The 15,221-nt window shown below is 40.7% G+C and overlaps 1 protein-coding gene across 1 annotated transcript; it reads right to left on the bottom strand.

The window, feature by feature from the left end:
* Window positions 1-309: 309 nt before the first annotated feature.
* On the bottom strand, window positions 310-14,002 carry borcs6 (BLOC-1 related complex subunit 6). Its single transcript, XM_074682352.1, has 7 exons — window positions 13,930-14,002; window positions 12,404-13,008; window positions 11,841-12,024; window positions 11,554-11,736; window positions 6,535-6,698; window positions 6,353-6,436; window positions 310-2,980 (listed from the first exon to the last, which is right to left on the bottom strand). Exons 2-7 carry the CDS (start codon window positions 12,995-12,997, stop codon window positions 2,855-2,857), a joined length of 1,335 nt encoding a protein of 444 aa, XP_074538453.1. The 5' UTR covers window positions 12,998-13,008; window positions 13,930-14,002; the 3' UTR covers window positions 310-2,854.
* Between the last annotated feature and the right edge of the window lie 1,219 nt (window positions 14,003-15,221).

Below are 15,221 nucleotides of genomic sequence, written 5' to 3'. Positions count from 1 at the left end.
TTCGGCTCTGGTGGACCAATCAGGTCTGACCTGCTCCTGATTGGTCAAAAAAGGGACTCGCTGATGTCAGCAAACCCCAGAAATTCCAAACAGCTCGTTTTAGGTCAGGATTTTACATTCACAAGCACTACTAAGTGCAGGTTTGGTCATGAAATATCACATTTTGTGGGCTGGGAGGAAAGCCAAAGACCCACAAATTTCACTAAAAGACTTAATAAAGTGATTTTTGCATAATATGGGACCTTTAAAACAGCTCCATCAAAGCGTTTACCCTGAGTAAGAAAACACTGACATTTATGTTTTCGCAGCTCATGTAAATTTATTTGTTATTTTCATTAAAATATACACTCAAGACAAAGGGTATCTAAATCATTTTTAGTTACAGAAAGAGATCATATGTACACAGGTGTATCCGATTTTACAACTGAGTTTAATTACACATTTATATATTTATATATATTATGAACAACCAAATGACATTTTCTCCCAACCTCTACCTGAAGATACTTCTTCACCTCATAAAATCTACTGAGACTCCCAAACATTCACTCTGGATATTCTTATTGTACAACCACGGACGTGTTTGAGTAATTTCAGTAACATTAAGGGCTTTCAGATCATTATATCCTCTAGTGTAAGCTTTTTAATGATGCTCCTCTTCTTGTTTGAATATTTTCCTCACCAGCTTTCGCAGACAAGAGTGTGGAAAGTAGCAGGAGGTAAAGAGCTCTTTTTAAAGAAGAGGTGAAAACACAGTAACAGGAGCATGAAGAGGACATTTCACACAATGCAAGAAGTGCAGCTGATATTAAGACGTGGTTTCTATTTGCCTGCTTTATTGCTCTGATAAGATTGTGTGAGTTTAACATCAGGAGTTGGTTTGAAACTGTTGATTCAAGCGTTGGAAGAGTCTCGATTGCTTGAGTAAGTGATCACAACATCAACACCTCTCGAGTCTATCAGTAACATGTGCACATACAGATGAGCAATAGTACATGTGACGTTGGAATACAAATGACAGAAGTAGCACAGTCTCTTCCTCAGGTACGATGTTTCATGAGAGCAAACTGCTTTAGGTTGGTCCAGAGAAGAAAAGTGATGCTGCTGCAGACGTTTTACTCAATCAAATGCAGCGTGTGTCAAATTTGTTCATATCTAAAGGCTGCATAGGAAAATCCACGAGCGGTATTTCCCAGATTAAGTTTTTCTTTGGTGAGAGAAAGCTTCCAAATCTCAGCGTTGAAGAAAACAAGCAAGGACAGTTTAACTGTGTCGCTCCTCTGCAACAGAGCGATACAACCAGAGACAGAGCTTGACTGATTCGAATCAAATTTGCAGGATTGTTATTTCCATGTTTTAAATTTGAATGCAGCTGAAGCAGAATGCATGTGGAGTTGTGTTTATGGAGAAAACTGTCATGTATATTTGAGTAAAATGAGAGATGAGCTGCAAACAGTCACTGGGTGAGGTGAATTTCATGTATTCAGAGCATTTTGAAACAGACTTTATAATAAATACTAAGTTTTACCTTAAGTTGGCTGAATTAAAGCTGAAGTATGATTCAATCTGACGCTCTTCTTGAGCTACTTTAAGAGTTCATCAGATTTCAAGGAAAATCCTCACGTCAGTTAAATAATTCAAATCTGATTTTTGCACATGGAGACGTTGAAAAGTCAAACCCTCGTTTCACTAAGCTTTCATATTCAAAGACCCATTATAAAGCTACATCACACAGTTTTCCAGTCATACTCTTATAAACATTTTGGACTGTTCTGTGACAGCTGAGGAAGTGACGTTTCAGCCTGGACTGAAGAGGACATCTAGAGAAGCAGACATGCATTCACTTGAACAGTTTTCGAGAATCTGAGTAGAAAACGTGAGTCACTTTCTGAACCTTCCGAGTACCTTCGGACTGCGCTCGAGCTCTGACGCCAAATGCTCCAGTGAAGCTGTTCAGAGGCTGCCAGAGGAAAGAGTCTAACTAAAGTGGTAAGTCCCCTGTGTCCCAAGTAGCAGTATATTTGAAAACATGAGCATGCTGAGAAAATGAATAAATAAACACAAGAAAAAGACAGACAGGTCCACACACAAACACACAAGCAGACAGACAGACAGACAGACCCCTCCCCTCTGTTATCCTGCAGTGAAGAAATCTGATCTTTGTTGCATAAGATTAAAAAATAGACTTTCTGTTCTTGTGCAAAAGTCTCTGTCTTTTGAGCACTTCATACTGGCCTCTCCATCAGCCAGACAAAGAGAAAGACATCGCCCCCATGTGGGGAGGAAACGTTAGTGCAATCTGAACCGAGCGGGCTGGACGGATAGAAACACACGACTTCACCTTGGACTGTGAGTTGGGAGCAAAGGTATCTACCCATGCACCGTCATGGATTTGTTTGCATGTATAAGTTTGTGTGTGTGTGTGTGTGTGTGTGTGTGTGTGTGTGTGTGTGTGTGTGTGTGTTTAGGGCACTCCACAAAGTCTCTCCAAAGCAGGTTATTTTGTGAGTTTCATGATGAATTCATTAGAGGAAGTGAGGTTGTTTTATAAAAAAAACAAAAACTACAAAGAGAAAGCTCAGCCCCGAGAGCAAATCAGGCCCAACTCGACTGAAGTCCCACGACACAAACGAGGTCATCTTCAAACGATGAACAAGCAGAGAGACAAAGAGCGCGATCATCCAACATGCCTAGTAGCAATGGTTCCAGGGGTCCAGAGGGGCACTGGATCTTCATCGCAGAGTGTGTGTGCTCCCTGCAGGAGGGTGATTTACTTGCAAACAGCTTTGCTCAGGGTGTGCTTGATGTTGGGTCTTTGCAGCTGGGATGTGTTACTTGTACCGGAGCGGTGGGGTTATTTGCAGATTGCCTCCAAAGCGTCCAGGGTGCGTTTGATGTCACGGATCTGTGCAGCCAGTGTGTGTATGGGCTGCATGGACCGATCCAGCTCCTCGCAGCGAGCCATCAGAGTGTACATACCCTAAAGAGGGAACCAATAGAAAGGATGAAAAAGACATTTGTCATATTAAGACACCAGCTCAACCTAAGGTGGATGAAAATGACAGTAACATGGGGGACTTAAATTGTCTACTGTTGCTCTGACGCAACATGCTGTAACGCTCTCCAAATCCCAAAGTTTAAATCCAGAGTGGCCTCTTCCTGGTTTGTTAATACCACATTGCTCCAGAGTAGCAGCTTCATTTCATAAATACAGGGACATCGGCTCAGCCCAGCTGCAACACAGGCTACAGTCTTCGTCACACAGGTCATAGGATGGGTTTTGAGTCCAGGCCACATTCAAGCTCTGTTTTCACCAAGTGGTCCAGTATGGATCAGTACAGTTTGGTTTGGGTCACATTAGTAAAGCCTGATCCAGCCAACTGTGTACCCTCTTAGCAGTTGGCTTTTGAATTGGATGCTGATAGCCATGTCAGTATCATGATGGCTACCAGCACAACCCTGTGTGCCCCGTTCTAAACATGGTAGGGTTCTGTATTGTATTTTGGGCGCTGTCGCACTTGCAAACCGTACCGTGCTGAAGCACGCTTCAACCCAGTCCAGTCCAAATGAGGTATGATACATGACGTATGATTGCTGCCACCGCTCCTCTCCACATTCATTTTAAACAGCAGTGGGATGTTACAAGGAACATATCATGCTTGTTTCTCGTTTTCACTATGCCAGACTAGGATGTCTGTAAAGCATTTCTGCCCTCAGTACAAGTCATTTAGTTCCGTCATTGCCCCACAATAGCGTTCTCAATATCCTCAGTTTAGGCCATTCTGAAGATCTCGTTGAAACGCTTCGTTTCCAGAATGACTTCCAGTAACCTCGCAACATCACAGCCCTTTGTGCTCTGATTGGTCATTTCTATCAGAGGGGCGGAGGGGGTAGAGACAGGGGGCGGTTTTTGCAGCATGGCAGTATTTACAAAATCGCCACATTGAATGGAGCAGACCGAGCGAGTTTGCTGTTTGCCAAAACTTCACTGTAAGGCATTGATAGCACTAATAAAATGGCAGAGTGTAGGATACGTCCTTTTGTATTGGACCCCGAGTCAGACCCAGACGGTTCTGCAGCTCAGGAGGAAGAAACTCCACCTGGACACAGATCATCTCAGGACGCTTCAGTGTGGTGAGTCAAAGCGGTACTGTAACATGTATAGTTTATACGTGGAAATATAGGCAGACTTCACCAATAAACTATTTCTCTAACAGGGCTCCATCCTGCTCCTTCACTTTTCTCTGTCTGTTTTATCCATCATGCTGAAAGTGTAGTCTAAAGATCGCCTCTACCGTCAGTTCCTCACTATGTTATTACCGCAGCATTATTGTGGTCCAGGTTCACAGTGCATGGCAGAACAAGCATGCAAATATCACAGTCTCACAAGTATTAAAACGTCTGCTAAAACTACAGTGTTTTAACTTCTAATTCACCATGTAAAGCTGAGCTGCTCAGCAGAGCAGAGTCCCTGCATCCAGCACTCAGTCAGTCGGCTCTTGGTGGGTGTATTGGGCGGTTGTGTGACTAACTGACATCACAGAGGAGGAGCTGCTTTATCAGATTACTCCAATAAAAAGAAAGGATCTTTGTGTCGTCATGAAGGTCGAAATCTCGCGGCCAACTGGTAATGACCTATTTTCAGAGGCATCAAATCTCGTTCTAGGATATCAGAAAAAATACAATATCTCGTTTTTTGAAAATTCAGGGGGTGAAAGGTCTTGTTTTCAAATTGTTTATATTATATGTAAGTATTAAATCAGGGATCAGCATGATATGTCCCCTTTAAAGGGCTGTGTCCAACCAAGCTTAGTGTAAGCAGATGCTTCATGATGATGTAAGGGGGCCATGTGTGTACCTTAAGTCTGGTTATTTATTGGACTAGTGTGACCGCTGGCTGTACTCTAAGCGAGGGCAAGGCACTGCGAGTGGCAATCATGCTTGAGTACAGCACGTTTCGAATCGCCAGTGTGACTGCACCTCTTATTACAGCTGTCACACAGGAAGTGTTGATTCTTTTGACCAATCAGCAGACTGCAGTGTTTCTAGCTCCACCCTCTGGGGCAGGATTCGTTTCTCTGGCACTCCAACACAAGAGTACCAAAAAGTGTGACGGTACAAGTCGGTAATTTGGGGGCCTGTCCCTGTTTTAGTCAAAGGAAACGCCACAAAATGTGTGCTGTACCGAGACAAACCCAACTGAACCACTTGGTAGAAACCTGGCTATAGTGGTCTCACTACATTTCCTGCAAGCTTTACATGACAATGAAGATTCAAAGCTCAAAAAATCAAAAATCTACTTCAAGAGGGGGTATCAAGCTCTCCCATGTTCTTAACGTAGGTTCAAAGTAACAATGCCAGATGTCAATACTACACATGAAAATTTTAAGCTGCTACATTTTCACATGTTGTAAAAATCCCTGAATCTGTCTGTAAATTGTTCAGCATGAGATTGGACTAAAGACTAAAGACTAAAATAACAACCCATGACACGTTGGAGGGGCAGGCCTCAAACATCGAGGCGTCCAGTGGTTTGGCCAATCAGAGGGGAGAGGGTTTGTGAAGTGGGAAGAGACAGCAGCTTAAACAAAACATTCTTGGGCTGACCATAGACTGTAAAAAAAAAAAAAATGGACGTCAGCTTGCTCGGCTCGGAGTGAGGTCACCACAAAAACAGCTCCCATTTGTGACTGGCTGCAGTACAAGTCAAAAAATCTGTCTCTCCAGTTATTCCAGATGAGCTTTGGTCAAACTTTGAAAAATTATTATACCTCGTAGAAATGTTTCTCATGTCTGATTGTTGTGGTGATTTGAAGATATCATTGGGCTGCCATGTATTCAAGTCCTCTTTTTCTGAAAAATTTTGTTTTCATTAGTTATACAAGATCAAAAATGAGGTTTTACGTCACATTTAATGATGACTGACAGCTGTCGTTCTTGTGTATTTTTCAGGGATTGTAAAATATGTCAGAAGGTAGAGTCAAGAAGACTCTCGATAGAAAAAAAAATATATTATTTTTGTCTCCCAGCTCCACTCAGATTCTCCCAGAATCCCTCACAGTCCCTACTGCGCAGACTCTGGCTGCACTACTGCTGCCAATGGCTGCACCTGTGACGGGGGAATTTTAGCTTCAAGGGTTTTCTGAAACACCAGTGTGTGAAAAAAAGGAATTTGGGCTTAGGGCTATAAATCATGCAAAGCTACCACAGGGGCATCAGGGGGACAGTATAAAGCTAAAACAAGCACTATTTGAAATTTATGATATGATTTGAATAGAGTACAAACAGTCACTTAAAAAATGTTTGCTGAATCTAATTCATTCACAAAGACACACATACACCTTTAAGTCACCTTTATACTCATGTCCACAGACTCCCCCAGGCTGTCAACAGAGTCTCTGTAGGTCTGAATGTAGCCCACACTGAGAGCTGTCATCTAGAAGAAAAGACAGAGATTAATCAGTAATTAAGACAGAAAAAGAAGGAACAAAGCAAAAAAGCAGAATTCACTCTATAATCTAGTTTGAAACTCACATTCTGGATGGTTCCATTAAGGCTTCGCATCATCATCTCCACGCTCTGAGCCACTTCCTGTGCATGCTTCTGAAGATCCAATAAGACGGCAGGATCAATGGGAGGGATATCTGCTGGTCTCCGTGTCAGTCCCCGGCTCCGGTAGATGGGACCTGAGCAGTCGGCTGGTGAGATGAAGACGATGGGGATGGTAAACAATAACAGCCTGCTGCCAACGCTTACTCAACATGGATTTTCTTATTGCTTGGTTTACAAAATGTATATTCAGTGAAAAGGGAAAAACCAGCTTCTACAGGCTTCCTGTTTTTAAGAATCAAATCAGACCAACAATCACAGGCTTCGAATACAAAATGATGTGGTGTATCTTTTACTTGTGGAGTCCAAATGTTTCCATTCGAGCTGAGTTAACAGCAAACGATAAAGTGAATGTCTAAGAGTGAGTTTCTGACAAACAATTGTCACACTGTCTCACCACAAACACATGCATATTTCACACAGACCACACACACACACAGCTCTTTAAAACACCAACAAGCAAAAGCCGTGTGTGAGCACAAGCCAAAAATATCGACTTCAAAGAAAATACACAAAATTAACCACAAGAGCAACTGGAAAAGTATTTCCATTTGAAAGGACACCTGCTCCAACAAAAAAACCAGCCTGCACTGCTTTAAACTAATGATGGCACTGCACTAAAGGAACATGTGTGCCTTCAATCATTTAATCTCGGGGTGCACAAATTGCCTGCAGCCAGTGGACCGAATGAAGAAAACAGGTTTCCATCCCTGAAAATGATTCCTGTCAGGCTGCAGCAGGGCCTCAGTTATAAATCCCTCCAGTCTAAACAAAGTCTGAGTCATCCATCCTAATTGAATCAGCAGGTAGAGGCAGCGGCTGCCACACAGGGCATATTGACTGTGTTCCTGTGTTTAAATGAAGTGGCCAGTAGAGCTGACGCTGGATACCAGAGGGGCTTTTTCTCTGTGAGGAGGGCAGCAGCTTCTGTCTCTCTTAGAAAATCTGACACGACAGATGGCAGCTCACAGACAGGGTCAACCTTCTGTGTTTATAAAAATGATTTGATTTATGAAATGGCTGTATATCCATCGCATTAAAAAAAAATCATCTCTGTGTCAGTTTCTGGGAGGTTGAGTTCCTGCAGCTGTGTTGAAACTGTCTCAGGCTAATTTAATGAGCCAGGAAAGACTCAAAGCCAGAGAGAGCAAGGGCAAAGTGTGACTCTTGGTTATATTTTAATCATTCATAAAATAATCATACTTAAGGAGAACTCGTAAAGTGGGGACGATGAGGGAAAAGGGGTTGTCGAAGACCTTGAGGTGAAAAAGAAACAACTTGTCTTTTGGAATCATGAAGCATACAGGAAAAAGAGACAACTCATAAAGAATATAACAAGACACAACAGTCAAAATATCCCACCTTGTTAGTATTCTTCAGTAAATAAGTTACAAACAATCATTTTGAGATCTAACAATATCAGAAAAGCCATTAAGTGCAGCAGCTTTTCTTTGCATCATGTAGGTGCATACATACTTTAAGGATAAGTTTGGTTTATACAGCTTTTACATTGTTTATAGAATGAAGTAGAACAAAATACTCACCCAGGAGGCTTTCCTGATCCAAGCAGTGCTTCAGGAGATATTTAGATCCAAAATCGTGCAGCGGACATCTGCATAATATATCGGGGCATAGACAGCGCCGCTCCTAAAACTGCATTAATCGTCCAAGAACTCGTGTTTTCCACCAATATTCCATCATGGTCGGCTCCAAGTTAGTCCTCTGCTGCAGTCTGTGTCACTCCAGACAGCGCTGTGTGGCTGTAATGACCTCTGAACTGACAAAGACTTTGTTTACGTTTGCCCCTCCGCGCATGCACAGTACTCTCTGGAGAGCTGACTCCACTTCCTCCTTTCTTTGAGGGGCAAAGGTAAACAAATTCTTTGTCAGTTCAGAGGTCATTACAGCCACACAGCGCTGTCTGGAGTGACGCAGACTGCAGAAGAGGATTATCTCGGAGCGGACCATGATGGAATATTGGTGAAAAACATGAGTTTTTGGACGATTAATGCAGTTTTAGGAGCGGCGCTGTCTATGCCCCGATGGATCCCATTATACGGACGTCCGCTGCACGATTTTGGATCTAAATATCTCCTGAAGCACTGCTTGGATCAGGAAAACCTTCTGGGTGAGTATTTTGTTCTACTTCATTCTATAAACAATGTAAAGCTGTATAAACCAAACTTATCCTTTAAAGGTAGGGTCTGCAGGAACTTTTGTTACTTGCTAGTAAACACAACAGTCGAACTGGGCTCCTCCTCCTTGGCTCAGTGCCAGCGGCAGCACACACACACTGCCTCCAACTGTGACTACATGAACACACTCACTAGCCCAGCAACCACCTGTAGCATCATGTTCTTAAGTGGGGGAGACCCGAGAGCCATGCACCTGACTTGGCATGTTAGCACAAGCTTTAACGTATACCTGGGTAGCAAAAAGCTAACTTGCGTCACTCTTCATCCTGTGCTGCTCTCCAGGCTCCAAAAAGTGAGTGAAAGTCAAGGCAAGCTTCACTCTTGTTCAGTAAAACGTTTTGTCTGTTTGACGTTTCGTTTCACTTAGGTTCTGCTGTTCTTTCTCTGTGCTGCGTCCACTATTGTAGCCACTCAGGATAGCGTCTATCACTCCCTATTATTCACATGCAAAGTCACTTGCGCACGGAGCACACTGTGATTGGCTGAAATAACTGTGCCTACTCTTTGCTCAGAAACATCCTGACACAACCAAAATAACAACATACAGGCAGAGGAGGGGTTGACTAAGACACAGACGCTGACACACATGTAAAAAGGACTGTAGGAGAGGATTAAGCAGGATTATTAAAAGTAAAAAATCCTGCAGATTCTACCTTTAAAATTTCACTGACTGTTTTTTAAAAAGTATCATTTATGTACATCAAACTTCAGGCTAACACTTGCAAAGGTTAACATGAAAGAAGTGTAGACATTTCAAAAGGGATGAGGATCAAAATATAAAAATAAATCCATTTTAGATCAATAGATTAAGTATCAGTTTTCCAGGCAGAGTAACAAATCTCATTCAAACTCTTCTAATGTGAGCACTGAAAAGTGCATGATTCAAGTTGTCATACATCGCAATTACTTTGCTTATTGTAGTGGATACATTACTTTATATAATAAGACATGTCCAAAGTTGTGCATAAAAGATGAAAGTGGCAGACTGGATGTGTTCACCCCTGCAAGGATGACTGGCAGAGGTTGTGACTGTAAGTCAGACACCCTGCAATGCACCTCCAGCTGCCAATAAAAATGCTGTAAACTTGCAGAAAGTCTATTTCTGACAGCTCCCTCTGCAGAGGAGATTTCAAACAAAGCTTCCTGATAGTGAAATGTAAACAAGTTCAGTGTTTCCTCTACCTCTATATAGACCCCCCTTCCCAATGCAGGCACCCACCCTACGTAAATTTTATGTCCATACAGCGCCAGATCACAGCAGAAGTGATTTAGAGTTCCCTCTCTCATAAATCAGGTCTATGCCTTGTTTTTTAATCTACAAGACTAAATAGCCTTATTTTATTTATAGGGCTGTCATTTTAACGCGTTACTTAGATTAATTAATTACACCGCAAATTAACGCGTTATAAAAATTAATCTGGATCCCAAACCTGCGGGGCGTTCAAAGACGCACTTATTCTCAAGATGGCATTTACAAACTGTCCTACTTGGAAAAAGTGGTGTTCTCGTCAGATTTTCAAATTTCCGACGGTCCCTGAATGTATCACACATGACATCAGCAACATGCTTTAAACGGGGGGAAGCAAGAGTGATTTTTGGGGAACTGCCGTCCACATCTTGTTTATTTACACGTCCTTTTTGAAAATCTACAGAAAATCAACCGTTTGCTCAATTCTTAAAAAAAAAAAAGATAATTCTACACTTTTTACTGCATTGTACAAGCCCTGAATGATTGATATTTGTCCTGCATTTAAATCTAAAGAATTCTTTAAAAAGTTCCTTCCATCTTCCTGGTGTCATGTTTCAGCTTGGGGCTGCTCTGCGCCAATGAGCAACAGTTTGTGTGTTCAGAGCATGTAAAACTGAAAATACTTCACTTTTCTTTGATCCAAGACTTGAATTAAGTGTTTTGTACATAGTTCCTCACAGTTTTTAGCCTTTAGCCTTGGTTCTCCTGACCTCATAGAAGTATAGAAGTTCATATTGCAGTGAAAATTGAGTCCACATTGAGTAAAAATGTAACAGAAGCAAAAACCGTCCTAAAAATCAAATCAGCTTACCTTAGGTGCAGGACTGTGTAGATTTTGTAAAGATAAAACCATAAAACTTTTTTCATGTGTTCCTTATGCCTCAGGGTACCTAAAAATGTGTTGTATTTATTCCCACCTTATTTTAAATGTTTTTTTAATGTCTTTTAATGTAATTTTAATGTCCTGGAATTCAAATTCTTTATTTTGGGCCCTAAAGCATATATGAGATTAAAATGTGATTAATTAGATTAATTAATTACAAATCCTGTAATTAATTAGATTAATTTTTTTAATCGCCTGACAGCACTAGTTATTTATCAATTTTTTTTGGTGGGATGTCATTTGTGCATGACTGATTACAAGACTGCAAACCCAGGGGAAACACTGAAGTTACAAAACAGACATGGATGCAATGTGCACATCCTATATATATATATATATATATATGTAGATATATATATATATATATATATATATATATATATATATATATATATATATATATATATATATATATATATTTATATATATATATATATATATATATATATATATATATATATATATATATATATATATATATATATATATATATATATATATATATATATATATATTTATATATATATATATATATATATATATATATATATATAAATATAGTCTGTATACATGTGTAAAGATGGTAATGGTAACCTTTGTTTGAGCTTCATACTCACAGTCACTGCAGTCCAGACTTGGCTTGGAGCTCATCTTGATTTTCTGCTCCAGGTTCTTTGTGATGAAGTTAGTCAGGTCTCCCTCATGGCTGACCGTTCCCTCCAGCTCCAGAGCTGAGGAGATCGTGGCCCTTCGACCCTCTGACTGACCACCTCTGCCCCCTCCCCGGGCCCCTGAACCACCTGTGGAGGACAAGTCAAAGGTGTTCGATGTATTGAGCTCTTAACACATGGCAGCCAGTCTTGATACAGTTCAAACAAACTGACAAGGGGTCAAAAATATCAACCTCCACACGCTTGGCTGATTTCATCCAGGCTCTTGCTGTCCTGCATCCCCCGGACGTTGCGTACCCAGACCTGGGCCATGACATGAGGAGGACAGGGGACGTCATCTGAGGGAAGAAGAGGAGGTGGAGAAGAAGAGGACGAGGTGCTGGGACCTGGGGCTGAGGAGGAGTAGTGTCGTGAAGACTGGAAAAGTGAGGAGAAGGTGATCAAAGAACACAGTATAGAGGAAGGTGAAAGAATATGTTAAATTATATCTCATTAAATCATGCTAACGAGCCAGGAGCCACACACATCTCTTGCTCAATATAAACCGTGCCTAACTTTTGATTGAAAGCTTTTCGTCTCACCTTCAAATTTAACCATTAAAAAAAAAGTTATGATCCACTTTTATGGTGCAGTTAATTCAAATACGCTAGAGACTCAGTAAAAAGTTATATCTCTGCACATCCTGACGTTCCAAATGTGCTCATTACCTCTGTGGCTGCACTGTCATTCCCATAATTCCCTCCACTTTGCTGGTCACATAATCTAATAAACCTGAATAATCTGACAGTGCATTTACCTCTGTATCCGTTCTCCCTCCTGCATGCTGATTCTTCCAGCTTTTTTCATTCTTCTCATCATCCTCCTCGTCCTGCTTCTCCTTCTCTCCATCCTCCTCCTCCTCCTCCTCATCTTGGCTTTCATCGCCTCCATCTACACTTTCTCCATCTGTCTGCTGTCTGTCGCAGGTGGCAGGGCTTCCTTGTGAAGATGAGTCTTTTGAGGGTGCGTGCTGTTGTAAGTCCAAAAGCAGTGGTGTGCTGGCAGGCTCAGCACTGTTCGAAGCCTCAGGAGCGTCTGTATCTTTGGAGCCTGAATCTGAATCCCCCGAGGGCTCTGTCACATGAGATGTGTAAGATGATAAACTAGATGTTCTCTCATTATTGTGTGTTTCAGTGTTCAAGCGGCCGTCGCCATCATAAACTCTATTTTCTATATGGTTCTCTGTGTGTCTAAGGGCTCTGTCCTCCGATTCCTCCCCAGAAAGAGGCACTCTGCTTTCCCCACATTTTCCCGAGACCAGAACATGAGGGCCATTCTCTGAAGAGACAGGGGTCACATCTCCATTTGGCGTTTCTGGCACTTCAGTGCCAATCACAGGGGAGAGACTCATCCCTCCACCTGCTAACAAAGAAAGCGAGAATATGAAAGGGAGAAGAATTTGATGTAAATACACATTTTAAACTCAGGACTAAACATTCAAGACATGCACCACGTCTAATATATTTGCTTTCTGTAATATATTGAACAAGTTTAAGTGGTACTTGAAAATTTAATTAAGTTTATGCTGTGAAAAAAAACAATGGAAAACCATAATCTAAAACATATGAATATTAACTGTATTAACTACTACTTCTGCAGCATGCTACATGTAGGTATACTTTCACATCCAGGTGAATGCCAGTGGTATTAAAGATATTTTTACCCTGTTTTCAAAATATAAGGGCTGCAGCTTCAAGTGTAGAATTTATGATATATAACCATTCAACCATTTTATTTTCAACCTGGTTATGGCTGCTGCATCATAAAATACCTGGGCCAGCGGAGCCACCTATGCATTGAAAGCCATTGTCCTACAAGTGTGTAATGACGTAATGTGTTGCTTAGCTTAGCACTAGCTTTGGCTCTTAATTACATGTTTACTCTGGCTTGCATTGCATTCTCAAGACTCCATAAAAGCAACGCCCATGGAGGTTGACTCAAAGTCTGAGGACAAAGACTGCGCTGCGTAACAGAAAACAGGAACTAATAAAAGGAAGAACAAAAACATGACTGCTAACGCTAGTCTGCAATGCGGAAGTTCATACACAGCTGTTATTAGCCGCCGAGCTAGTTTGCTGTCAGCGTATGTTGTTGTATGATGTTAGCTCAGCATGCTAACGCTAGCTTCCCAGGCCTATTTATTATGATTTTTTTCCACAGTTAACATTTTATGGTTTAATCATGATTTACCACACTGAACATATAATCTTAACCTTTACATACGTGTGGTGGTATGCTTGTATAATAATGCCAGGGACCTTATATAGTGAAGAAAACACTCACCAGTGTAGTTTCTATTCAGAAAAAAATGTAATCAGCAACCGAGTCCGACGAGGAAATCCCTCCCCGAGATGTTACGAATGACAGTTCCGACTTGCTCTTGAGACTCAAACATCGCCCCAAAGTGTTCCAGGCGCTGGTGGTCAAAAAGCTAAAATATTGTTTTCGTCTCTCGACATAGCAGTGAAACATTGTTTAACCAAACAAAACCTTTTGCACGATGTCGTCTTCTTGTCCTGTCTTGTCTTTTGCTGGCTGGACCTTTTCTGCTTTTATTTATTTTTCGCCCCTTTATTCACCTGTATTTGTTCTTATTTTATTTTCGTTTTTTTTTTAAATTATTATTATTATTACGAGTTTATTTTTCGTATATAAGACTTACAAACAAAATATTAACAAACAAACATTACAAATTTAATTTTTGGCTTTTACTATTATCAGAACTTTTCTCTTCTTTTACTTAATTACTCTCATATTTTTGTAGTTTTGTATCCTTTATTTCACTTATTTATTCATACAGCTGATCTTTATGGTCCCATACTATGTTACTGGGTTCCTGCGCTGCTTTTGGGCTCTCATATATTTACTTCACATTTTGAAGATGCACCCATCGGTTGGGTTTTATAATTGCATTGTTCAATTGCTGGCTCTTAGTATTTAACTTATTATGTTTGAGGAGTCCTTCAAAAACAAAAGATGCTATATAAAGTTATTATTATTATTATTATTATTATCATTGTTGTTGTTGTTGACATTTACACTTTTATTAAATCCGAAACTCAAGTCGTTGCAATCTTAACAATGGAACTGACTAGTTTTGGATCAGTAGCATTGAACTAAGCAAAATTTAACCCTCTGTGATTTTTTCCGTTTCACATACCACAATGGTTTATCCTGCATTATTCTCTGCTGTCCAACAGATGGAGACAAACACCACAACCATGCAAAGCCGTACAGATTATAAAGCACCACCTTCCCCAACATCTCTTGTACCAATGCATCTTGTACCAAGGGACAAGAGTAAAAGTTGCAAAGAGATGATTTCCAAATGAAATAAAAAAGTAATGATTGACAAACACACAGGAACTTGATTTTTAGATACAATCAGATCTCATGATAAGCAGAGTGAACCAGAGACACATGATCCTTTTTAAGAATAAATCATTAGAGTGCGAATCCTACTTTTTGAATCCTACTTTTTGAATGAAGTAAGTTTTTAAAAAGAAAAAGAAGAGAATCCTGTCACACAATGTGTAAATCACTTTCATGCAGTATGCTGAAGGATGAAAACTAAT

Source organism: Halichoeres trimaculatus, unplaced genomic scaffold (assembly GCF_033239565.1).
Source record: "Halichoeres trimaculatus isolate MK-OKI-2021-1 unplaced genomic scaffold, fHalTri1.1 fHalTri1_scaffold_11, whole genome shotgun sequence".
Classification (NCBI taxonomy): Eukaryota; Metazoa; Chordata; class Actinopteri; order Labriformes; family Labridae; genus Halichoeres; species Halichoeres trimaculatus.
Note: the sequence above shows the minus strand (reverse complement) of the source record. Positions and strands in the feature narration are given on the sequence as shown.

Coding starts and splice junctions, on each gene's coding strand:
- borcs6 (XM_074682352.1), bottom strand. CDS start 12,997: ATGAGTCTCTCCCCTGTGATTGGCACTGAAGTGCCAGAAACGCCAAAT. Junction 6,699..11,553: donor AAGTCTGGACTGCAGTGACT/GTGAGTATGAAG, acceptor TCATCTCACCAG/CCGACTGCTCAGGTCCCATC. Junction 6,437..6,534: donor TTAATGGAACCATCCAGAAT/GTGAGTTTCAAA, acceptor CTTTTCTTCTAG/ATGACAGCTCTCAGTGTGGG.